The sequence below is a fragment of the Poeciliopsis prolifica genome, unplaced genomic scaffold, assembly GCF_027474105.1.
Source record: "Poeciliopsis prolifica strain line A6 unplaced genomic scaffold, Auburn_PproV2 SCAFFOLD005, whole genome shotgun sequence".
In the NCBI taxonomy this organism is placed as follows: domain Eukaryota; kingdom Metazoa; phylum Chordata; class Actinopteri; order Cyprinodontiformes; family Poeciliidae; genus Poeciliopsis; species Poeciliopsis prolifica.
In genome coordinates, this window is record NW_026562380.1 from 11,166,874 (window position 1) to 11,186,138 (window position 19,265).

The following is a 19,265-nucleotide window of genomic DNA, read 5'->3' on the forward strand; positions in this document are numbered from 1 at the left end:
TATGATTTTTGCACATTATCTCTATGAGGTATCACATGCATTTCAGGCAATTGCAGTCAACCTGTGGACATTTGCAGACAACCTATTTCCTGAAAGACAACTTTCACCAGGATCAATTGTTAGTTGAGGACGACTCATAATTTTAATCAGTGCACAAAATTTAAACTATATAAACAGTCACATAAGCTACAGAGCACCTTTCAAATGTGGGTAAACATTATTGTATATTATTGGCATCATAAAGATTTCATCTCAAATCTTTAAGCTGATGTAAAGGTCTTATTTTGATATATATGTTGACATGTCTAGAAATGCTATTCAGAAACATTGTAATTCAAACAAATACAGAACTTTATATAAACCATGAAATCATATCGCATACATGAAGTATATATATTTTTATAATATTGCTTTATTAAATATATTTTTTTGTGCAGTAGGAGGAAGGCATACAATTAACATAGTGGTGGAAGCAAAATGTGTTTTATATTTTTCTTTGCATTTGTCACCATCTTGGGCCTGAGGTTTATTACTCTAATTATTAAGGTATTGATGCAATGTTTGCTTAGCACTTGCATAATTGCAGCAGTGGTATTGTGGAAATAGGACTTAACAACAGATTGGAGGAGCTAGCATTAATAGATGCTACTGGTGTATAGAAATATGATACTGGACTGGTGAACCTGACATATCTTTGTACAACATTGAAAAACAAGGTAGATGTGCAGTTGTGTGAGTTCTATTAGCAAGTCTTTCATGTCATCATGTTCAACAATGGGAGGTCAACATTGTTACATTTTAAATGCTAAGCTTACAGTAGTCTCTTTTGAAACTGAAATAAATCAGCTTTGAGTAACTTTCAGCATTAAGGTGACACGAGACACGTCCTGGAAATTACATCATGCTAAAAACACCGTTATTCAGGTGATGGACTGCTGTTCTATTCAGTTTGTCTGTTATTGTGAGTCTCTCCCTATTAATTCAGCTTAATAATGTTTATTTGGCCTAAACAGTTAAAAATACTATTTAAGCCACTGAACATAAATATTATGATCCAAGACAGCTATTTATTTACCTCCACTGTTCACCTCCTGATCATTTACTGCATCCATTCAGCGACATCGCCTGCATGTTTTTTACTTTAGTGTATTGATTAAACTTTTAAATGGCCACCATATAACCCTTGGACATCAAGGAGATTAATTTACATCAATGTTCATCGGTACTTCATTAGCCATTAATACTCAACATTCACAAAAGGCTATCAGAGAAATGTGTCTCATTTGTTACTTAGTGAGAGGCAAAGGAAAATGTAGAGAGAAGGGGCAATGAAAGGAAACATTATACAGGTTATAACATTAGTACTTCTCAAACATGTCAGGAATAAATTGTAAAACACCCTGCAGCTTAAACCAATACTTAGACATACAGAACATGGTACTTTGTCTTATATTAGCATTGAGCTTTTGAAATGATGAAAATTTGAAACTAACTTGTTTAACAATATTTTATGCATCAGAGGCAAAAGGTATTTATTTATTTTTTTATATTAGAAGGTAAATTATTAAAATGGACTGATGTGTTTTACACAACTATTTAGGAAGCGGGCAAAATGGTCACAAAATAACACAAAAGTGCCAATAGAGGGAGGATAAATGGTGTGGGAGTTTCCATATATGAGATAAGAAGTTGAAAGATTTGTTGTTGCCAAAGGCTGATAGCCTGTCTGGGAAAGGTTGAAGAGTTGTAGCTCAACCAGCCCTAATCAATAGAAAGCAGATTTTTCCTCAATGAAGCTTTTTGAAGAGCAACATTAACAAATTGTTTTTTTTTCTGTATCCTCAACACAAAGTAGAACATAAAAGTGGAAGTAAAGGAACACACGGTAAAATATTTAATAAAGAAAAATATAAAAAGTCCAGCATACATCTGCGTTTCAGCTTCCCTAAGGCAATACATTACAAGACCACTTTTTTGTTGCAATTTCAGCTGCAAATCTTATGGAGTGTAGTCCAGCCAGTTTTGCAATTCTATAGATTAAAACTTTCACCTTGTATTTAGCTTCATCTCTTCAATTTCGACCAGTTTTACAAAGGAAGAAGATTTGCAAAGCATGATGCTGCAAACATGTTTCACTGTGGGGACAGTGTTTTTAACAGGATTACTGGTGTAGTTTCAGGAACCTTTCAAATCAAGTCCCGCTTTACTAAGTAATATATTAATTCAACTTAAACTGAAGACATGCTTAGCATATTACCACTTAAAAATGTTTACACTCTATTAAGGCAGAGAGGGAATTGAATTTGAATCAAAAGCAATTTCACTTTAGTACTCTGCTGCCATTGTGGGCATCCTAATTAAATATATGTGAAATTAATTTTAGTGACATTTTTGACACAGCCTCGAATAACATTTCTCACAGTAGCTCTGAAATCTGGAGATAAGACAATGATTGGTGGATGTATGCCAGTTTACAAAGTCAAAAATATCTATGGAGCATGCACTACTGTCAAGCCAGAACACAAATGTCTTGCATGATTTAAGAAAAAAAAAACAAACAAACAAAAGAAAACAAAGAATTTTAAGCACAACAATGACAAGCAGGTTATTTACTACTAGAGTTCATCTACCCTTAAGGGCACAAGAAGCCACTAATGATTCAAGCAATCATAGGCACTCATTTTCTCAGTTAATATGTGGCTCACAAATCACCACCCATGCACACTGCATGACCTGACACTGATCGATTGAGTTCTTCATTATACCCAGGATTTCTAATTAAAAGAAAAGCACAGATAAGTGGTTCAAACCTCTGACCAAAATAGACGAAAAAAGTAAAAATTCCAATTAGAGGTTTGACTGTGTTCCTTAATGGCGCTGTTAATAAGAGCGGCTGGTGAGTCACTCAATGAAGGTTTAATCACTGGGACAGGATTCAATAACAAAAGAGCGCAATATTAATCACCAGAGAGTGATAACTTCACTGTTCATCTCTTTGACATTGGAGGAAGGGATGAATTAATGATGCTCTCCATCTGAACACATTAAATAATAATTATCAGGCAAAACAGCATGAAAGGGACTGCATAATGAACCCCATTGTCAGGTCAATTACAACCACATAAAACTGTTCAAAGGGAAGTAGCTTGTTACCAGATAGCCACAGCAGAAAGGACAGCTGTGGCTTTATTAGCGGAAGGTGCGGCGTTTAAAATGTTTTGAGGGGTTGACATACACTCGCAGGGCATCAAAGCTCTGTCGAGCTACTCATGCCGGCTGTAAAAACCAAGAGGTGCTCAGTGAGGCATTCAGAAAGGAACACATTGTAAATTGGCTAGCAAAAGATAAATGACATGACAATGACAGTGTTTTGCCGGCTCTGAAGCAATGTCAGTCGCTAAGTGTCATGTTAACTAAACTCAACTACACAGACAATGATGGACTTCACGCATCAGCAGACAGAATGGCACCTCGCTGCTTGTCAGTAGCAATTTCCATCAAATCAAAGATGGCCGAGAACTTTACCCACAAGAGTTGGCACCGCTGGAGTTTTACACATGCTTAATATGAACATGGACTGAGGATATAGTTACGTTATTCACTGGTAATGCTGGTAAATTGACAATTGCTTATTGAAGCTTTCACCTTTCCCTGAGCGACAGACACATCAGGCTGTCCTCTACTCTCTCTCATCTGATGTAGACATCAATTAATGCATGGCTGCTACTGCCCTGAGACACTCATTTAAACAAACAGCCTCGTGACCTGCAGTGTGACATATCAATACCAATCTGACATTTTGTTCCACAATCTACAGCTTCAGAGCCCGGCTAGCTGCACCTGTCTCACCAGAGTGCCCAGGGTTGGCTATGCTCCTTCACACTTCCTTTGCCTGCAGACATCAAACACTTATTACTCTCCGTCTTGGCTCTGCTAACTGACTGTCCAGTCTGGCCCACATGGAGACGCCATTATTAGAGTCATTTCAGTGCCCATCCTGACGCCTGTTAGGCAGCTCTCTACCTTGGGCTCCTGCTTCCTGCCTATCCAACTGAGTGCCTGGCCAGCCATACAGTGATTGGACATGACATGGTGACAGAAAACAGGGGAGAAGGGCAATAGAAATAAAAGAACAGAGATGGTAGAGTGAAGCAGACACACATAGGGACGGAGTAAGGTGGGCATGTTATCCAAGGCCCTTGTGGCAAAGGGTGTGCCCATCAACACGAATGAGCGTTAGCCAAGAACCGCATGTCACAATGATGGAAGGCCTGGATCACTCACGTCAAGGCTTCATCTGACTGGAAGATATCAATCTCCAGGCCTAATCCAAAGGGACATGGTAAAATATCCTTTAACATTGCTCGTCCATCCTGCCTTTGTGTGTTCGCTTGCTTCGGTCTCTTTTCACAGCTGTTTGTAACCTTCATTGTTGGACCTCAATCGAATACGCTCATTTTCACATCCCATTTCCTCTGTCTCCAGCACTGACAGTCAAATTATGATGGGCAAAATGGTAGGTCGACACATAGCATTTAGCACAGTTTGTCACCAAATGCTGCAAGAAAAAAATGACTTAAAGAAGCAGAGATCAGAACATACTGTAGAGAAAAATACACTGTTAAAAGCTAATGTAATTTTTTCAAAAGAAATTATTTAAAAAAAATACTTGGAAATGATTTTATATTGCTGGTAATCTTTGCTCATAAATATCTGGTAGCAGAGTAAACCAGTGGAACAGGACATTAATCGAGCTGTAATATACATTTTAAATTAAGAATAAGAGCCCATTGTCTGAAATGTCAAACTGTGCATACATAGTTTTTAAGTACATGAATTTAGACAAAGAATATCTAACTCACAGATGATCTATGTGATGCAGAATATAGTTTGCATTTCTTTTACTTGAGAACCATGACAAAAAAAAGCAAGTGTTGACTTTCTAAAGCAGTCAACACTAAAGAAATGTTTATGTACTTTGCATTTGACAGAAGTCAACTACTTTTACAACTTTAATCCAGAATGAAAATGGACAAATCAAATTTTCTTCCATTGAATGTTAAAACAGAAGGAAACAAATCATTTTGAGACTGTATGCTATCAAATAGAAGTCAGAATTAGCTAACTTCTTATTACAGGTTAAAAATTTTCAGAACGTTTGCAATAATATACATAGGAAATTTCTTGCATTAATCAAGCAGTGTGTTACACACTGTGTATTATATATATATATATATATATATATATATATATATATATATATATATATATATATATATATATATATATATATGTATATATATATATATATATATGGTAAGGGCGAACCAACCAGACATTGTCGTAGTGGATAAACAACAGAGAAAAGCCGTTGTGGTAGATGTAGCAATACCAAGCGACTGCAACATCAGGAAAAAGGAGCACGAGAAAGTGGAGAAATACCAGGGCCTCAGGGAAGAACTGAAGAGGGCCTGGAAGGTGAAGACCACAGTGGTGCCTGTGGTCATCGGGGCCCTCAGGGCAGTAACCCCCAAAGTGGAGCAGTGGCTACAACAGATCCCAGGAACAACATCAGACATCTCAGTCCAGAAATGTGCAGTCCTTGGCACAGCCAAGATACTGTGCAGGACCCTCAAGCTCCCAGGCCTCTGGTAGAGGACCTCTGATTAGAAGGGAAATTAATTATTAATTATATAGATATGATTCATCCTTTCATATGCATTGTTTTGGGCTTTGAAAAATACAGCCAGTGGGTTAAATCTGAAAATTGCCTGACTTAATGTTGATTCATATGTAAAATATGAGGATAAATAATGCATATGAAGATATTATTTTAAGCTTAAAATCATCTTTAATCAGGTAAATGGCTTTAAAAGTTGCAAGATTGAATATCTAAATGAAGCATAAGCTAATGATGAAGTGATGAAAAATGGATTCTTGGTGACACCACGTGCAGCTGAAAAATATGCCTTTGTTAAATTACAAGCTGTCACTTCCTGCTAGAATTTAAAATGATGAGCTCACAGTTGCCAGCCAGATGTGAGGCTGAGGTGATGATGGCTTTATGTTGTGTGGAATATTTGGAGCCCCTCTGGCCTCTCCGTGTCCCATTCAGATGAATGGCTCCACTGTAACTCTATTTCTTTTAATTAATATGACACATCCCCTGTTCATATGCAGAGTAAAGGCTGGGACAGAGAGCTGAAGGTATAAAGGAATGATTAACTGTGGATCCGTCCCTCCTTGTGAGAAATGAGTCCGGCTTCTTTGCTCTCCCCCAGTTTTGCTCCCTCCTCCTCTTCATTTCCGTTTTTCTCTCACTCTCCCTCGTCTGTGTCCTTCTTTGGCTCACTTCATTTCTTTCAGTATCCTCCTGTCTCTTTCTCTTCTCACAGATCTCCGTCTTCCTCTCTTTTCCTCTCCTCACCTTTCCTTTCCCTCCCCCTGACACTCTCGGACTGTCCTCAGCCCTTGCACATCTCCTGACAGGTAGAATTATAACGCTCGTACATCACTGCCCCGAAAAGTCCAATAACCTAAATCTTCACTTGCCACACACCTCGGGACTCAATTACTTTATTGACATGTAATCTTCATAAGGGGAGAAATATTGAGCATGTAAGGTCAGCCGGTTATGAAGACATATTATCATATTATCTGCATGAGGGTTATAAGGGCTAGGACCTGACAAAGCTAATTATAATGGTACATGTTTCAGAGCTCAGAGCGTATTATCTGCTTGGCTGCTTGGTTGAGTCACAGCTGAGGTATAGAGGAGAAGGGGATGAGATTTCAAACCTAATAGGGGTGGGATGTCATCTCAGGGCATGGGAATTAATGAAGCCAAATATTATCGACCTCACATCAAAGCCCTAATGCCCTTGATTTGTTCATTGTATTTATCAAGATTACCTTGCCACGCCCTGACAGGTAACGAGAGATCACCTTGTCAGTAGAGCGAGGAATCGGTTTCAACAACAACAAATTAACACACACACAAAAAAAAAAAAATGCAGCAGTATTACATCCAGAGCCTTGCAAAAGAATTCACACCCTTTAAACGTACCTATGTTTTGACAACAAGCTTCAATGTAGAACATATTTGAGAAGGAAATAATACAAGATTTCTGTCCATTTTTTAGTTTTCTGGTAAAATAGCCCAACTTCAGTTAGATTGGACGAGTAGCGTCGAAAGAGCAATATCCAAGGGTTGGCACAACTGCTCAAATAATTTTTGATAGGGCCATCCTAACACAAATATTACTTTTCTAAATCCATGATTACCAAACGTTTTCTGGAATCTTACAATCTTCTGAGATACAACACAAGATGAAACTGTATCCTTCAGTCAAACATTTAACAGAATTGGTTTTTTGGTTGTTTTCATAACAAAACACATAAAACACTTCAAAACAGTCCACGATTTCTAAACTCTCAGGATAATGCTGGTTCAAAGGTACTGCATTTATTGAGTCAGTGATAAAAAATTGTGAGAACTGCTGAGCTATACAAATCTATCATAGCTCTTGGCATTTGACAGTTGATTAAAAAAATGTTTTATTTTACTTTACTGAAGCAAGTAATCATTAGCAGGAGGTAGGGCAGGGAAGTTGAATAAAGCCTTTCTGAAGAAATCTTTTTTTTTTTCTTTTTTTGCATTGCAATACCTAAGCTTAAGGAAAGATAAGGTATTGTTGATAGGTATCACAAAAACAACAAAAACTGAATGCCACTGCCTTTGAAAAAAATACAATAATAATCTTGGTTAAATTCCTATATAAAGGGAAGAACATATTCTGTCTGCTCAGTCATCTTGCACTGCAGCTACATGCCAGGAACTATTTTCATATCAACCCAGGATGGTGAAATAACTTGTCCACTTGTATTACCTTGACAGAGAAACCTGCTCTGTCTGTTTAAAGAGGCTTAATAAGGAAATCAAAGTGACAGATTAAAAGGTTGTTTTGGACTTGGTAGCATTTCAGTGACCTCGCTCTTTTCATTTCTAGTTTGATGCCTTTACACAAGAAATAAAAATAGGTCCATTACCTTCTGAAACCAAGCCTCTTCTTTCTAAAGATTAAATTATGCACTTAATTTAAATCACCAAATAAATAAATGGATAAGAAAAGCCTGAAAATCTGCAGGAAAAAGCTCCCATTATTTGCGTTGGTACTCAAACATATGGGGTGTAATGGGCTTCTGTTTCGAAGCAGAAAATCCAAATAGGATTTCCGACAGTTTAATGCAGTGAATAAACTGAATGGTGCTTTATGTGAGAAATGTTGATACTCTGACAATAGTTTGTGTAGACATTATTGCTCAGTGTCTCCCAATTGTATATTGACGCAGAGGCCGCTGACAATAAATCACTGGATCCACCGGAGTGTATCCAGAGAGTTAAAAAAAACAAAAAACAAAAAAAAAAAAAATAGTTCAGACAACGGTCCAATGGAGCCCGCCGTAATTGACAGATGAGTTCACTTTTCACTGCTATAAGCTTTTCACTGCAAAACTTTGAGCATTGAGGGTACCTGCGAGTGAATGTGTTGAATTGTGCATTGTGTCAGGGGCCACAATTGTCTAATAAAACAAGGAATTAAATCATGGCACTGATTGCAAAAATGCAATGTATTCATCCTGACAGGCTAGTCATATACAGATATTTCACTTGCAGTGTTGACTTACAGTACAACACTGCTTTTCTAATTTATCTTATTCTGTTACTTTGGTAAAATGCAGCCTAATAAATCCACATTTAAGGCTATGTTCATATTGCAGGAAAATGTGACCCATATCTGACTTTTCCATGAAATCTTAAACGGCTGAATTCCGATCTTTTCAATACGCCACATACTCTCTCCTATGCTCACCAAAACCTCCGCCAGATTCATGCCGCTTTTGTATGTACACCTAAAATGGATACATAACTAATTGTTTTGGAAGAGTCTGCAGTCTAACCAGTAATGTCACATCTCATCTGACTTTTACATCAGACATGCATCAATTCTGCACCAGAAGAAGCCAGACATGGCAAATCTGGACGTAAACAGTGGCTGCAAATTATAATTACAACACTATGAAAGAATTCTAGGGCACTGAAGTGTATCACATTACAGGCACAAAACTATGCTAGTAAGGTTCTGACCAACATTTGTTCTCATATTGCAGTATGAATTTACACTGACTACTTCTGATTTATCGCTGCAAATTACTATACTGGACCGAAAGGGTTGGTAATACGGGACAGCTGCTCAGAAAAGTAGCATGATAAACAAGCTAATAACTGAACTGAAATTTAATTTGTTTGAACCATTAGACAGAGCAGCATTAAGACATGTGCTCATCTTGAATGATTACAGTGTGAGATCGGTTATCCTGCATTAGCGTCTACAGTCTACTAAGAATATAATTCATGAAGAACAGACAGATTAAGATAAATGAATTACAATCCCACACGATTTAACAAATTGGTATCATATTCTTCTTAATACAAATTAGAAATGGTTTAACTCTGTATAATAACACCTGGAAAGCTCAGTACTTAGAAGCTAACTGAACTGATCATTTCCTATTCAGAATCCCAAGGTATTTAGCATCTGCCAGCTTAATAAGTGGCTTTCCAGAAGCAGATTCATCCCAAAACTATCTGGCAGCTTAGACGAGACCTTAAGCATTATAATGAAGTCTCAGTTTAGTAATCACAAAGGCTACAAAAACAAAACATAAGCTTTGGCTGTGTAGCTTCTACCAAATTGAGCCCTGGAGAACATCTAAGTATGGTGTAAAAAGTACACAACAAATAGATATTCCGCAATCCTATTATGCTGGAGCTCACAGCAAAACAGAAAAATTAGTGTTGCTACATAAGAGTCAGAGCTGAGTTTAGCAGACCTATCCACACTGGATGATTCATGTTCTGCTGCTTCCTTGAGAATGACCAGAGCAACTAGGATGTGGACCAGTGTCAAGAGCACCAGCTGTATGATTTTCCAAGAGGGCTGGGTGTGCTTGGCAGGAGCTCATGTCCTTGTCTCGCTGCCTTAGACATCATGCAAAGCAGCCAACACATCTGTGTGCCTAAGGAAGTTCTAACAGTTGAGTCCAACTGGCTTTGTATCATCATAAATAAGAAAAGTTTGACTGTAATGGTCGCGGACTGTAAAGATTTAAGAGGCTAAATATTTTCCTGCTGCTGAGAAAATGACTCAAACGTCGTAATAATTTTACGCTGAAGATGGATGGAACAGTTCTAAAGTAGGTCCAAGTTAAGTGGAAATGATGTTCGTTTATCAACAACACAAGAGTGGTTTACAAAACCTTCTGTATCAGATTTATTTGCTCCCACCAATTATTTCTGAAAACCAAAACTGATGGTTGAAAACTTCTGCTCATCGTAATAAAACTCTTTAATAGCTCTATTAGAAGTACATTTAAATGATATGAACTTGAACAAAACAATATTTCTGAAACCGAATATCACAGAGAGAAGTGCTTGCCTTTATACAGTGGCAAAGGAACTCACAAATATTTAGGGGTGGCTAAGAAGTTGACAGCGCTATCTTTTCACTTTAAGGTTTTGCTGTATACACCTAACATCAGTTTAAGAACCCAAGACACTCAGGAGACTCTTTCAGCGACATCAAAAGGCAAGGTAAAAAACAATAGTGTCACTGACATTTCCCCAAAGCCAGCACAAACAGAATTATTCACACACTGCTAGAGAAGTGCCATCCGATAACAGCGAGATAATGACACTTGGTGGAAGGCTGCTTTCTCAAAGCAGTTTAGAACTTGCTCGTCAGACGCTGGCAGTGAAGCCTGTCATGGACGCTGAGGAGGTTATCTTGGCATTTTAATCTAGCTTGACTGTGAAGGAGAAAATGCAGAAAGGTGGTTTCCAGGGCTAGCAATAACAAGGACAGACACGCCTTAAAAAGAAGAAAAAAATAAAACAACCAAAAAAAAGAGGAGTGGAGGAGCGTTCTCATTTAAAGCGACGATGAGGGATTGCAGGCCCAGTTTTCCTTGTCCCCTCTACCCTCATCTATCTCCATAGACTGACTTAAATGGATATTCTTGTTGCTGTTCCAATCCACTCCAGAGACAAATAATGCTGCATCATTTCAGTCAGATAAGGGAAATAGAGGCTGCATAATGCAAGGGGAGTATTTACAATACTGATGTTACTATTGCGATATGAAACAGATGAAATCAGAGAAAGTTAAATGTGGCTATGAAAGAGTTTTAAAGCTTTTGTTTTTTTTCATCATAATTTTATGTGAGATGGAAGTAGAGAAGCTCTAGCACTGCATGAATAAAGCTTTTTTAAGGACTAGATTCTTCTACAATACATAAAAAATATTTTCAAATGTCTGGCACATCAATTCAGGGCACATACATCTATAAAGGATATTGATTAATCTTATTAGTTCATGAGTATTGAAATGGTACAAACAACAGATAGACACCACTAAGAGAGTGGCAAGAATTACAACTGGATGAATAACAAGATGGTTAATGACATGAAAAAAAAAAAAAACTTAATGCAACATAAGAACTGTAAAGTTTTGTTTTCAGCTTGTTTGGAAATTTTATTGCACTTAGGTAGTGCGTAAAAGGCTACAAAGAACAGCAGGATTTTTATATCCAGGGTCAGACAGGATTGAATTTTCACCTTGTTTTAGAATAAACATTAAATAAATTAAGATGCACAATCTGCACATAAGGTAAACTTAAACACCAAGAAAAAAAAAGTATAAACTGAATTCATTAAAGGTTTAATAAAATAATTTCAGCACTTTCTAAATAGAGGTTGTGTCTCTTTGCTGTTAGAGCTGAAGATCTGGCAGTCAGATCTGTTCAGTATAATTTTCAATAGCAACATTTTGTCTTCTGTCATCTGCTGTAAATATTGAGTGCTCACATCACCTTTTGCTTGCTTTATTACCAAGGTTTGTGGACAGTGGCTTTGTAAATGGCATTTAAAGGAATCTGGAAGATATGTTTATTCTTTGCTTTTTCCATATGACTCATTTTATTAACACAAGGGCCTGTGCCCTTGTATAACTAAAGAGCAGTGTTTAACCATGATGTTTATCAGGGGACAGATCCTGCTGGAATAATCATTATGGGCCTGAGCAAAACATCTCTCAGAGCTTGGACATAGAGTCTAAAGGGACACGTCAAGGTGTTCTGTGTTTTCTCAAAAGTTCCAGTGAGGACATTTTCATACTCACAGAACACGTCAGGGCAGTCCAAACGAGAACGGGAAGAATTTCAGGAAAACGATGGGAGTTTTTATGAAATGATATCAAACAGAGCTAAACTATCACTCATGAACAGTGTGGGAAATAATGACATCCAATGACTAACTAGAGTCGAGAAACAGATGTCTGTTAGGTAATGATTCAATTAATTTATATATATATATATATATATATATATATATATATATATATATATATATATATATATATATATATATATATATATATACGTATGTATAAAACCCAGCAGAACCTCACAACATGCAAATTATCCTTTAGTTATAATCAAGGCATTTAGCTCAGCTTAATATAAAAAAAGAGAAACACACATTAAGTAAATGCTTTGATGCACCACTACTTTTCAGAGTCGTCAAGCTCACTTTTTAGTTTCACTTATCGCATTAAGAAATAACATTGAGTCATCCATCACACCAACAACCTTTTTTTTTCATAATGACAACTAAGTTTCAACATGAGCAGTTTAGTCATCCATTAGTCATGTATCCCATCCAGATGTCTGGTGCAGAAGAGAAGGGGAGGAGGCAATAGCAGCAGGTGTAGATCTCTATGAGCCCAGCTGAGCTCTAAAAGGCAGTGCTTAACACCCACAGCTCCATCATCTGGCCTCTCCCCTGTCTCCACAAGCCTCTCGACAGCCCATTCCTCATCATTTACCCCTTTTTGGCAAAGCCCAAAGCCCTTCTAATGGGGTGCTCTGAATGCTTCCAGATGTTTGTTTATTTGTTGTGCAGCAACTGTAAAGCAGTTTGCTCTTTGCTTGGATCTGTTCCCGTCGCTCCATTTTTTTGTTTTATTTTATGTCATTTTTTCTTTTTCGGAAAAAAAGAAAAAATGACAATGCAAAAGTGAGGTTCTGCTGGAGTTTTGGTGTGGATAACTGTTGACGTGAAATAAAATCCAACTTTCAAAGAAATGTGAGGTGCCCCATGGGTGTCATCAGGAAGAAGTTTATTTTTCCTCTTTTTTTCCACCTCTTTAAACACAGTTTTCTTTTTGAGATTAAAAAAAAACCTCATCTGTGCACATTTTAAACTACATATAAATTAGCTGAACATACATATGTAGTAGCTGAAAGGATTGCAAGACATATTTCAGAGAATCTTTCTTTGTCTGTTTACTCCATTTACTAAATATGCCCTGAGTAAAAGTGCTTCATATAAGGAAAAAAGGTTGTGACTAGTGTCTAGCATAATAGAACAAGTGAATAATTTAATTGCATTTAGCCCTTTAGTTACATCTATATAATTAATCTTATTTTAAAAGCAAAATATATTGTAGTCAGATAATAAAAACATCTTGAAATTATGAAACTATCCATTGCTTTTAAATAGGACATCTGTGATGTCCATAAATACATTTATTACAAAAATACATTAATAACCACAAACTCAAAGGTTCCTCTTGAATGTTTACTTATGTAAATTAGCTGTATCAGCTTTGTTTCTGTGTCTGGAGCCATTTGACTACAGCTGCCGTCTGAATAATTTGACTTCCCTTCCAATCACGAGATGTGAAGCATTAGTTTAAAGTAAGTTTTTCGGACCAAATAACATGGATTTTTACAGATTAATAGAATTAAAGTAGTATGTGTCTATGCAAGAACATTTTGACCGCTAGAGTACTGCAATGCTTCACAAGTAAAATGTTTCATTTTTCTTTTTTAGAAAAATGAGACATGTACGATCCCTACACATTTGTCAAATAGTAACGGAAAGAATTAGAAGTGCTGGTGCATATTTGTGTGTTAAAAAGTGACAACATGTTTTTATTTTCAAATGCTTTCTTTTTTTGTAGTAAATAGTCATTTGCCACAGGGATGAATAACAAGGAGATTTTTCTATAGGTGCTTTCAAATCTGTGTGTAGGAAGCCCATTGTGTATGATGCCTATTGCTTTCTGATGACATTTCTTCTTTCTTTTCTCCATGTAAACATTGGAACATCATTACTCTCGGGCCACTTTTGGCTGTCTGGGGCTCATGTTTTTTTCTTTTTTTTATTTGAATATGTTTTGGAATTTGTATTGTCAATATGAAGACTCCATTGTGAACAACAAGTCCAAATACAACTGGAGAAGAAAGGCACATCTCCCTTATGTGGTATATATTAAAAAAAAAGCTATCGTGGAAATAGAAAAGAATGCAGTGTCATTGGCCATGGGTTAATCGTACGGTACATACCATTCTTTGTGTAAGCGTAGTGTACTTTAGGCAGAGACTCCATTTTCTACAGCTAGATTTAGAGTTAAGCTGGCAGTTGGACCAGCACCAAGAGTTAGAGTCAAGGTGACAGTAGGAGAAGATCCTCAGGCCCCTCTGCCAGACTGTGTACTGCATTCTATGTCACGCTTTCACCAAAGTACACTAAAGCCTCCCCCCATTCTCCTTCACTTTGGCTTTTTGCCTAGTTTTCTCTATCTTAATGTCTAATCTTCAACATTTAATGCTCCTTTTCTTTGTGACTTTTCTTGTTTGCCTTTTTCCAATTATTTTTTGCGATGAAAAAGTATACTTTTTAGTCTATAACCAAACCAAAAACACCTTTCCTCTGTTACCTGTCAGCTCTTGTCTCTGTTGCCTTATTTTAACTCCTCCAGGTTGATTCCTTCACCAATCACGACAAGAATTGTGGCCATGGTTTCTACCCCTCTCTCTCGGGCAGTGACCTGCCAGTGCCGCCCTGCTCTGAGAGCTTGTTGCTGCTGTAATTACCTCTGGCACCCAGGCTCTGGGGCTTCCACACAGGTGACACGGTGGGTGCAGACGTCTGAGAGGAGGAAAGAGAGGTTCTTTCTGCGCTGTCCAGAGGAAGGATGTCAGAAATGGTGCAATAAGGGTAGAACTAGATGGCCTCCCTATTACTCTTTCAAAATTAACTTTTTAAGCAACTTTGGTCACTTTTACATATTGTAATAAAAAAAAAAAAACAGATTTGAATGCTGAGTTACTAAACGTATGCTATAGTAGGCACTGATCACAAAGTACCTCACAAAGCTGAAAAAGCAGCAATGACAAGAGAATAAACATATTAAGTGTGACTAAAAAAACAGAAGCAAAGCTGAACAGCTAAATGTAAAATGTGTCCAGAGACAAAAACATTGCAGTAACCTACTTAAAATCCTGCTGCATTTTGTCTGCCTTCTATTGTTTACATCCAGGTTTTAGCTGAGTAAACACAGAAGAATTACTGTCTGAAAAATGTTCTCTGTTAACGCAACGTTTTTGGCATTACTTTGTTCCCTCTAAATGAGAACAAGCTGTGACCATCTACCTCACACAGTACAAAAACCTGCAAAGTTTAGGAGAGGATAAATAAGTGGAGTGGAAAAAAAACCCAAAAACTGCTGGGGTGGGGGCTTCCGGCAGGGACATGAAACGTAGGTGAAGGACAAATATGAGGGTTGTGTTATCTAAGACTGCAGCACCACAGCATAAAAATAACAAATGAAGACTGTCGTTGTTGCTCACATCTAAGACAGAGGGGAGAAATATTCCACGTGTCAGATCCTTTCACCTTTAAATGGGCTGTTCTTAACAGGTCTGATTTTGACAAAGTACAAGGCATCTCTGTACTCGCATCTCGCAAGAGCTGCCACTGTCCTGGGTTTAACGACACAGATCTGTCCTTGGTACAACAAATGGGGCTGTTAGTTTACTCTGTGTAGGGCAGAGACACTCACTGCTAATAAGTCATTCAGTCAGTGGTGGTCAGCTCATTACAATAGCCACCATAAAAGACAGAATGAACCAGAATAAACTTTTACTTTTGGCAGAAACTGTTTAAAAATCTTTAACATGTTAAGATTTTTCATGAGCGCATGAATGGAGTATCATAAAACATCTAGCTGAGATGATACACCTTACGTTCATAAGAGTGTCTTTTGCTCTGTCTTAAAACTGAAGCAGTAATGGTGTTTTGTGTTTTCACAAAATAAACTGTTTTTGTGACTCTAATAGGCTTGGCGCTTCATGTGTTTTAACCAAGTATAATTAAATGCAGCACAGGCTCATGAACAAATGAGTTAGCTTGTTAACGTTAGCACTGCTGGCATCTGTAACTGTAACCTAGTCACAGGATTCTCACAGCGATTAGATCATCTCACAATTTCATATTTTCTCCTCACTCAAGCGGGTGGTAATCCACAGTAATCTGTGGATTGCTGGTTTGAGATCCCACCCTGTCCATCTCTGTTTTGTTTATGGACAAGACAATTCATCTTGTCATTGATGAATTGTCTGGTGGTGGTCAGAAGGCCCCGTGGCGCTGCTGTATGGGATACTTACATCTGTCAGACTGCTGCAGGTTACAGTCCAGTTGGTCGCTGCCATCAGTGTGTGAATTGGTGAATGAGTGAATTTAGTGTGAAGTGCTTTGAACTTGATAAAGCACTATGCAAGTACAGAATATTTACCAATTATTTTCGAACCAAGAGAAAAGAAAACTTCAAAAATACCTTATTTATGGTAGATATTATAACTCCATAGTCCCATAACCCCCCAAAATTAACTTACAGGCAGCAACTGATTTTAATTTGCTATGAAAACAAATTTAGTGCATAGAAACTGCAATATAATCATACAAAATCTTTCCACATAATATTAACTGAAACAAATGTTCAGATGAATACAAACTAGAAAATTGACATGTTTTTCAGAATGGCATGTAGAAAATCATGTCTGCTTTAGGTTAATCTTACATATGAGAAATGCATTATCAACTGGAATGAATAACCAATGCTTTTGAATTGTATTCATTCTTACCATAAAACATAGTTTAAGCTCAGAAGATGACCTTCAGGATTGATTTACAACATTGTGTATTTTTAATGAATATGATGAGTGCACTGTCTGATGTTGAGAAGTTACTATATAATTACAATAACTGACTACACTCAGTCAAGGTGAGGCCTAATCAATGTGTAAGTCTACAAATCAAGGATGCTTCATCTTGTGGTAGAAGTCTGTGCACCAACACTCAGATTTATTCCCACTATCAACACATCACACAGACAAGATGAGATCAATAAGAATAGATAACATAACTTCAGCACATGCTCAAGTTCAGCAGATTCCCACCCTCTTCAGCTGGTAGGGGTATGCCCCACATTTACATAATCCAAGAGCCTTGGCCCTCGATGAAGAATTTAATTTATGATGTTTCAGGGTTTGCCTTGTTTAATTTGATATGAGAACAGTCATCCTAACTAAAAAGTAAAAAAAAAAAAATAGGCTGATCGATTTGTCTTACCTTTGTGGTTTCTGGCATCTCTGGATCCTCGAGGCAGAGGTGTGTAGGGCAATGGGTGATTCTCTAATCCTGCCTCATTAGGCAGCTTGGAGAGACAAGAAAGAGAAAAGTAGCAAATGCTTAGGACAAATCAGGTATGGCAAGTATTAATGTAACCAGAGTCCGGATATCACAGGTTTGGGCATGTTTGAACTACTATAGCTGAATTAGAAAACATATGAATCACGCCTTCCTGGAAGGTTTAAACATTGTCTTCTAAAAACTCTTGCTCTTGCTGAAACTCTGCCTTCAGGAAGTCATCACAAAGGTGCTTCTCCATTAACCCTTTCACATTATTCACAATTCACAAAGAAGTAGTTAGTATAATGAGCACAGTTTCACCAGAGATTTGCTAATTACTGCTGGCTAGTCTGAGGGAGTTTGCAGGGAATGGCTGCTCTGTGAGGCAGAATGTCAGGAACTGCAGCTCCAAGAAGTAGGTGTCCATCCAGGCATTTTGCACAGCTGAATGGCTGCTACTGGAGATTACAGGATTTCTCAAATATGTATGAAAAAGTCAAAGCAGCATTCCAGGTATTTTGATAAGAAACATGACGTAAAACCCAGAAAAGCTGGTTTTACATAATACTGCCTCTTTAAAACGTTATACATCAGGCCTATTAGTAGACACTATGTGAACTATGTGAGCTTTTGATTAATGATTCTTTGTAGTCAAAAGAGCTTTGGGATTTCAGAAAACAAATTTGAACATGAAGTCAGAGAACTTCAACACTTTGCTTATTGAGGAGGATTTACATTAAAATACAATAGTATTTTCTCCTCTTGTTTAAATGTAAAGACACCTTATTCAACGGTCCACAATTAAATGTCAGACAATCATCTATATGAACTCCTGAATGAACATTTAAACACTTAAACAATTGTGATTTTTTTAAATTGAAAAAAATTAATGGTCTTCGCCAATGCTCATGTTAATAGTGTTTGTTTTGTTATTCTTTGGTGCACTTTCAAGGACCAAAACATCCTCCTTCTTCCCCTTAGCCTTTTAGCCCATGGAGCAGGCAGTTTATCGTGACACAGTGATATCTGATGCCTTTGCAAAAATACTTTCCTTTTCTGCAGGAAGGAATTCACAAGGCCTTTAATCATAGCAGGAGACTTAAATGACAAATACCTATTAGAAACTGTTTGGAGCTGCATTTTTCCCCCCACCTCCTTTATTGTTGTTCCCAAACATGCCCATGCATAACCTTGAAAAATGGAACGGTCGGTGCTGTTAAATGGAACCATATTCTTCATGGCCAAAAAGAGTGCTGTACATTGAAAACAATCACATAATGTGCTTTCAGATAGCATCTCTGATAAGCATTAAGTTTCGGCCAGCATGTGCCTTGTATTACACTGAGAAGAAGAATGACAACATGCCTTATTTGAGGCCTTCCTGCATATCTGCAGGGATGTTTGAAAGAAACTGTCTGGAATAGAAATTTTGTTTTGACAGCAAACCCACAACTCTCAGCCTCTGGAGTGGCTAAAACTTGATAAGTTACACCAAAGCTCGCTCACTGCTCGCGTGAGGTACTTGTGTGGAATGAGTAACACAAGCAGTAAACAACACAAAATGACAGCATACAGTGCTAAATAAGAACTGCCAGCTCTGATTTGAAAAAAAAAAAAAAAAAAAAAAAAAAAAACGGGCAGTGTCGGTTTAATTCAGTACCTGCACATT

At 37.4% G+C, this 19,265-nt stretch overlaps 1 protein-coding gene across 1 annotated transcript in view; it reads right to left on the minus strand.

Moving 5' to 3' along the window:
• lrmda (leucine rich melanocyte differentiation associated) overlaps positions 1-19,265 on the minus strand; it is a 239,107-nt gene that overhangs the window by 24,320 nt on the left and 195,522 nt on the right. The window contains exon 6 of the mRNA XM_055030257.1: positions 17,537-17,621. Within this exon, the coding sequence (XP_054886232.1) occupies positions 17,537-17,621 (85 nt within the window). The remainder of the gene's footprint in view (positions 1-17,536; positions 17,622-19,265) is intronic.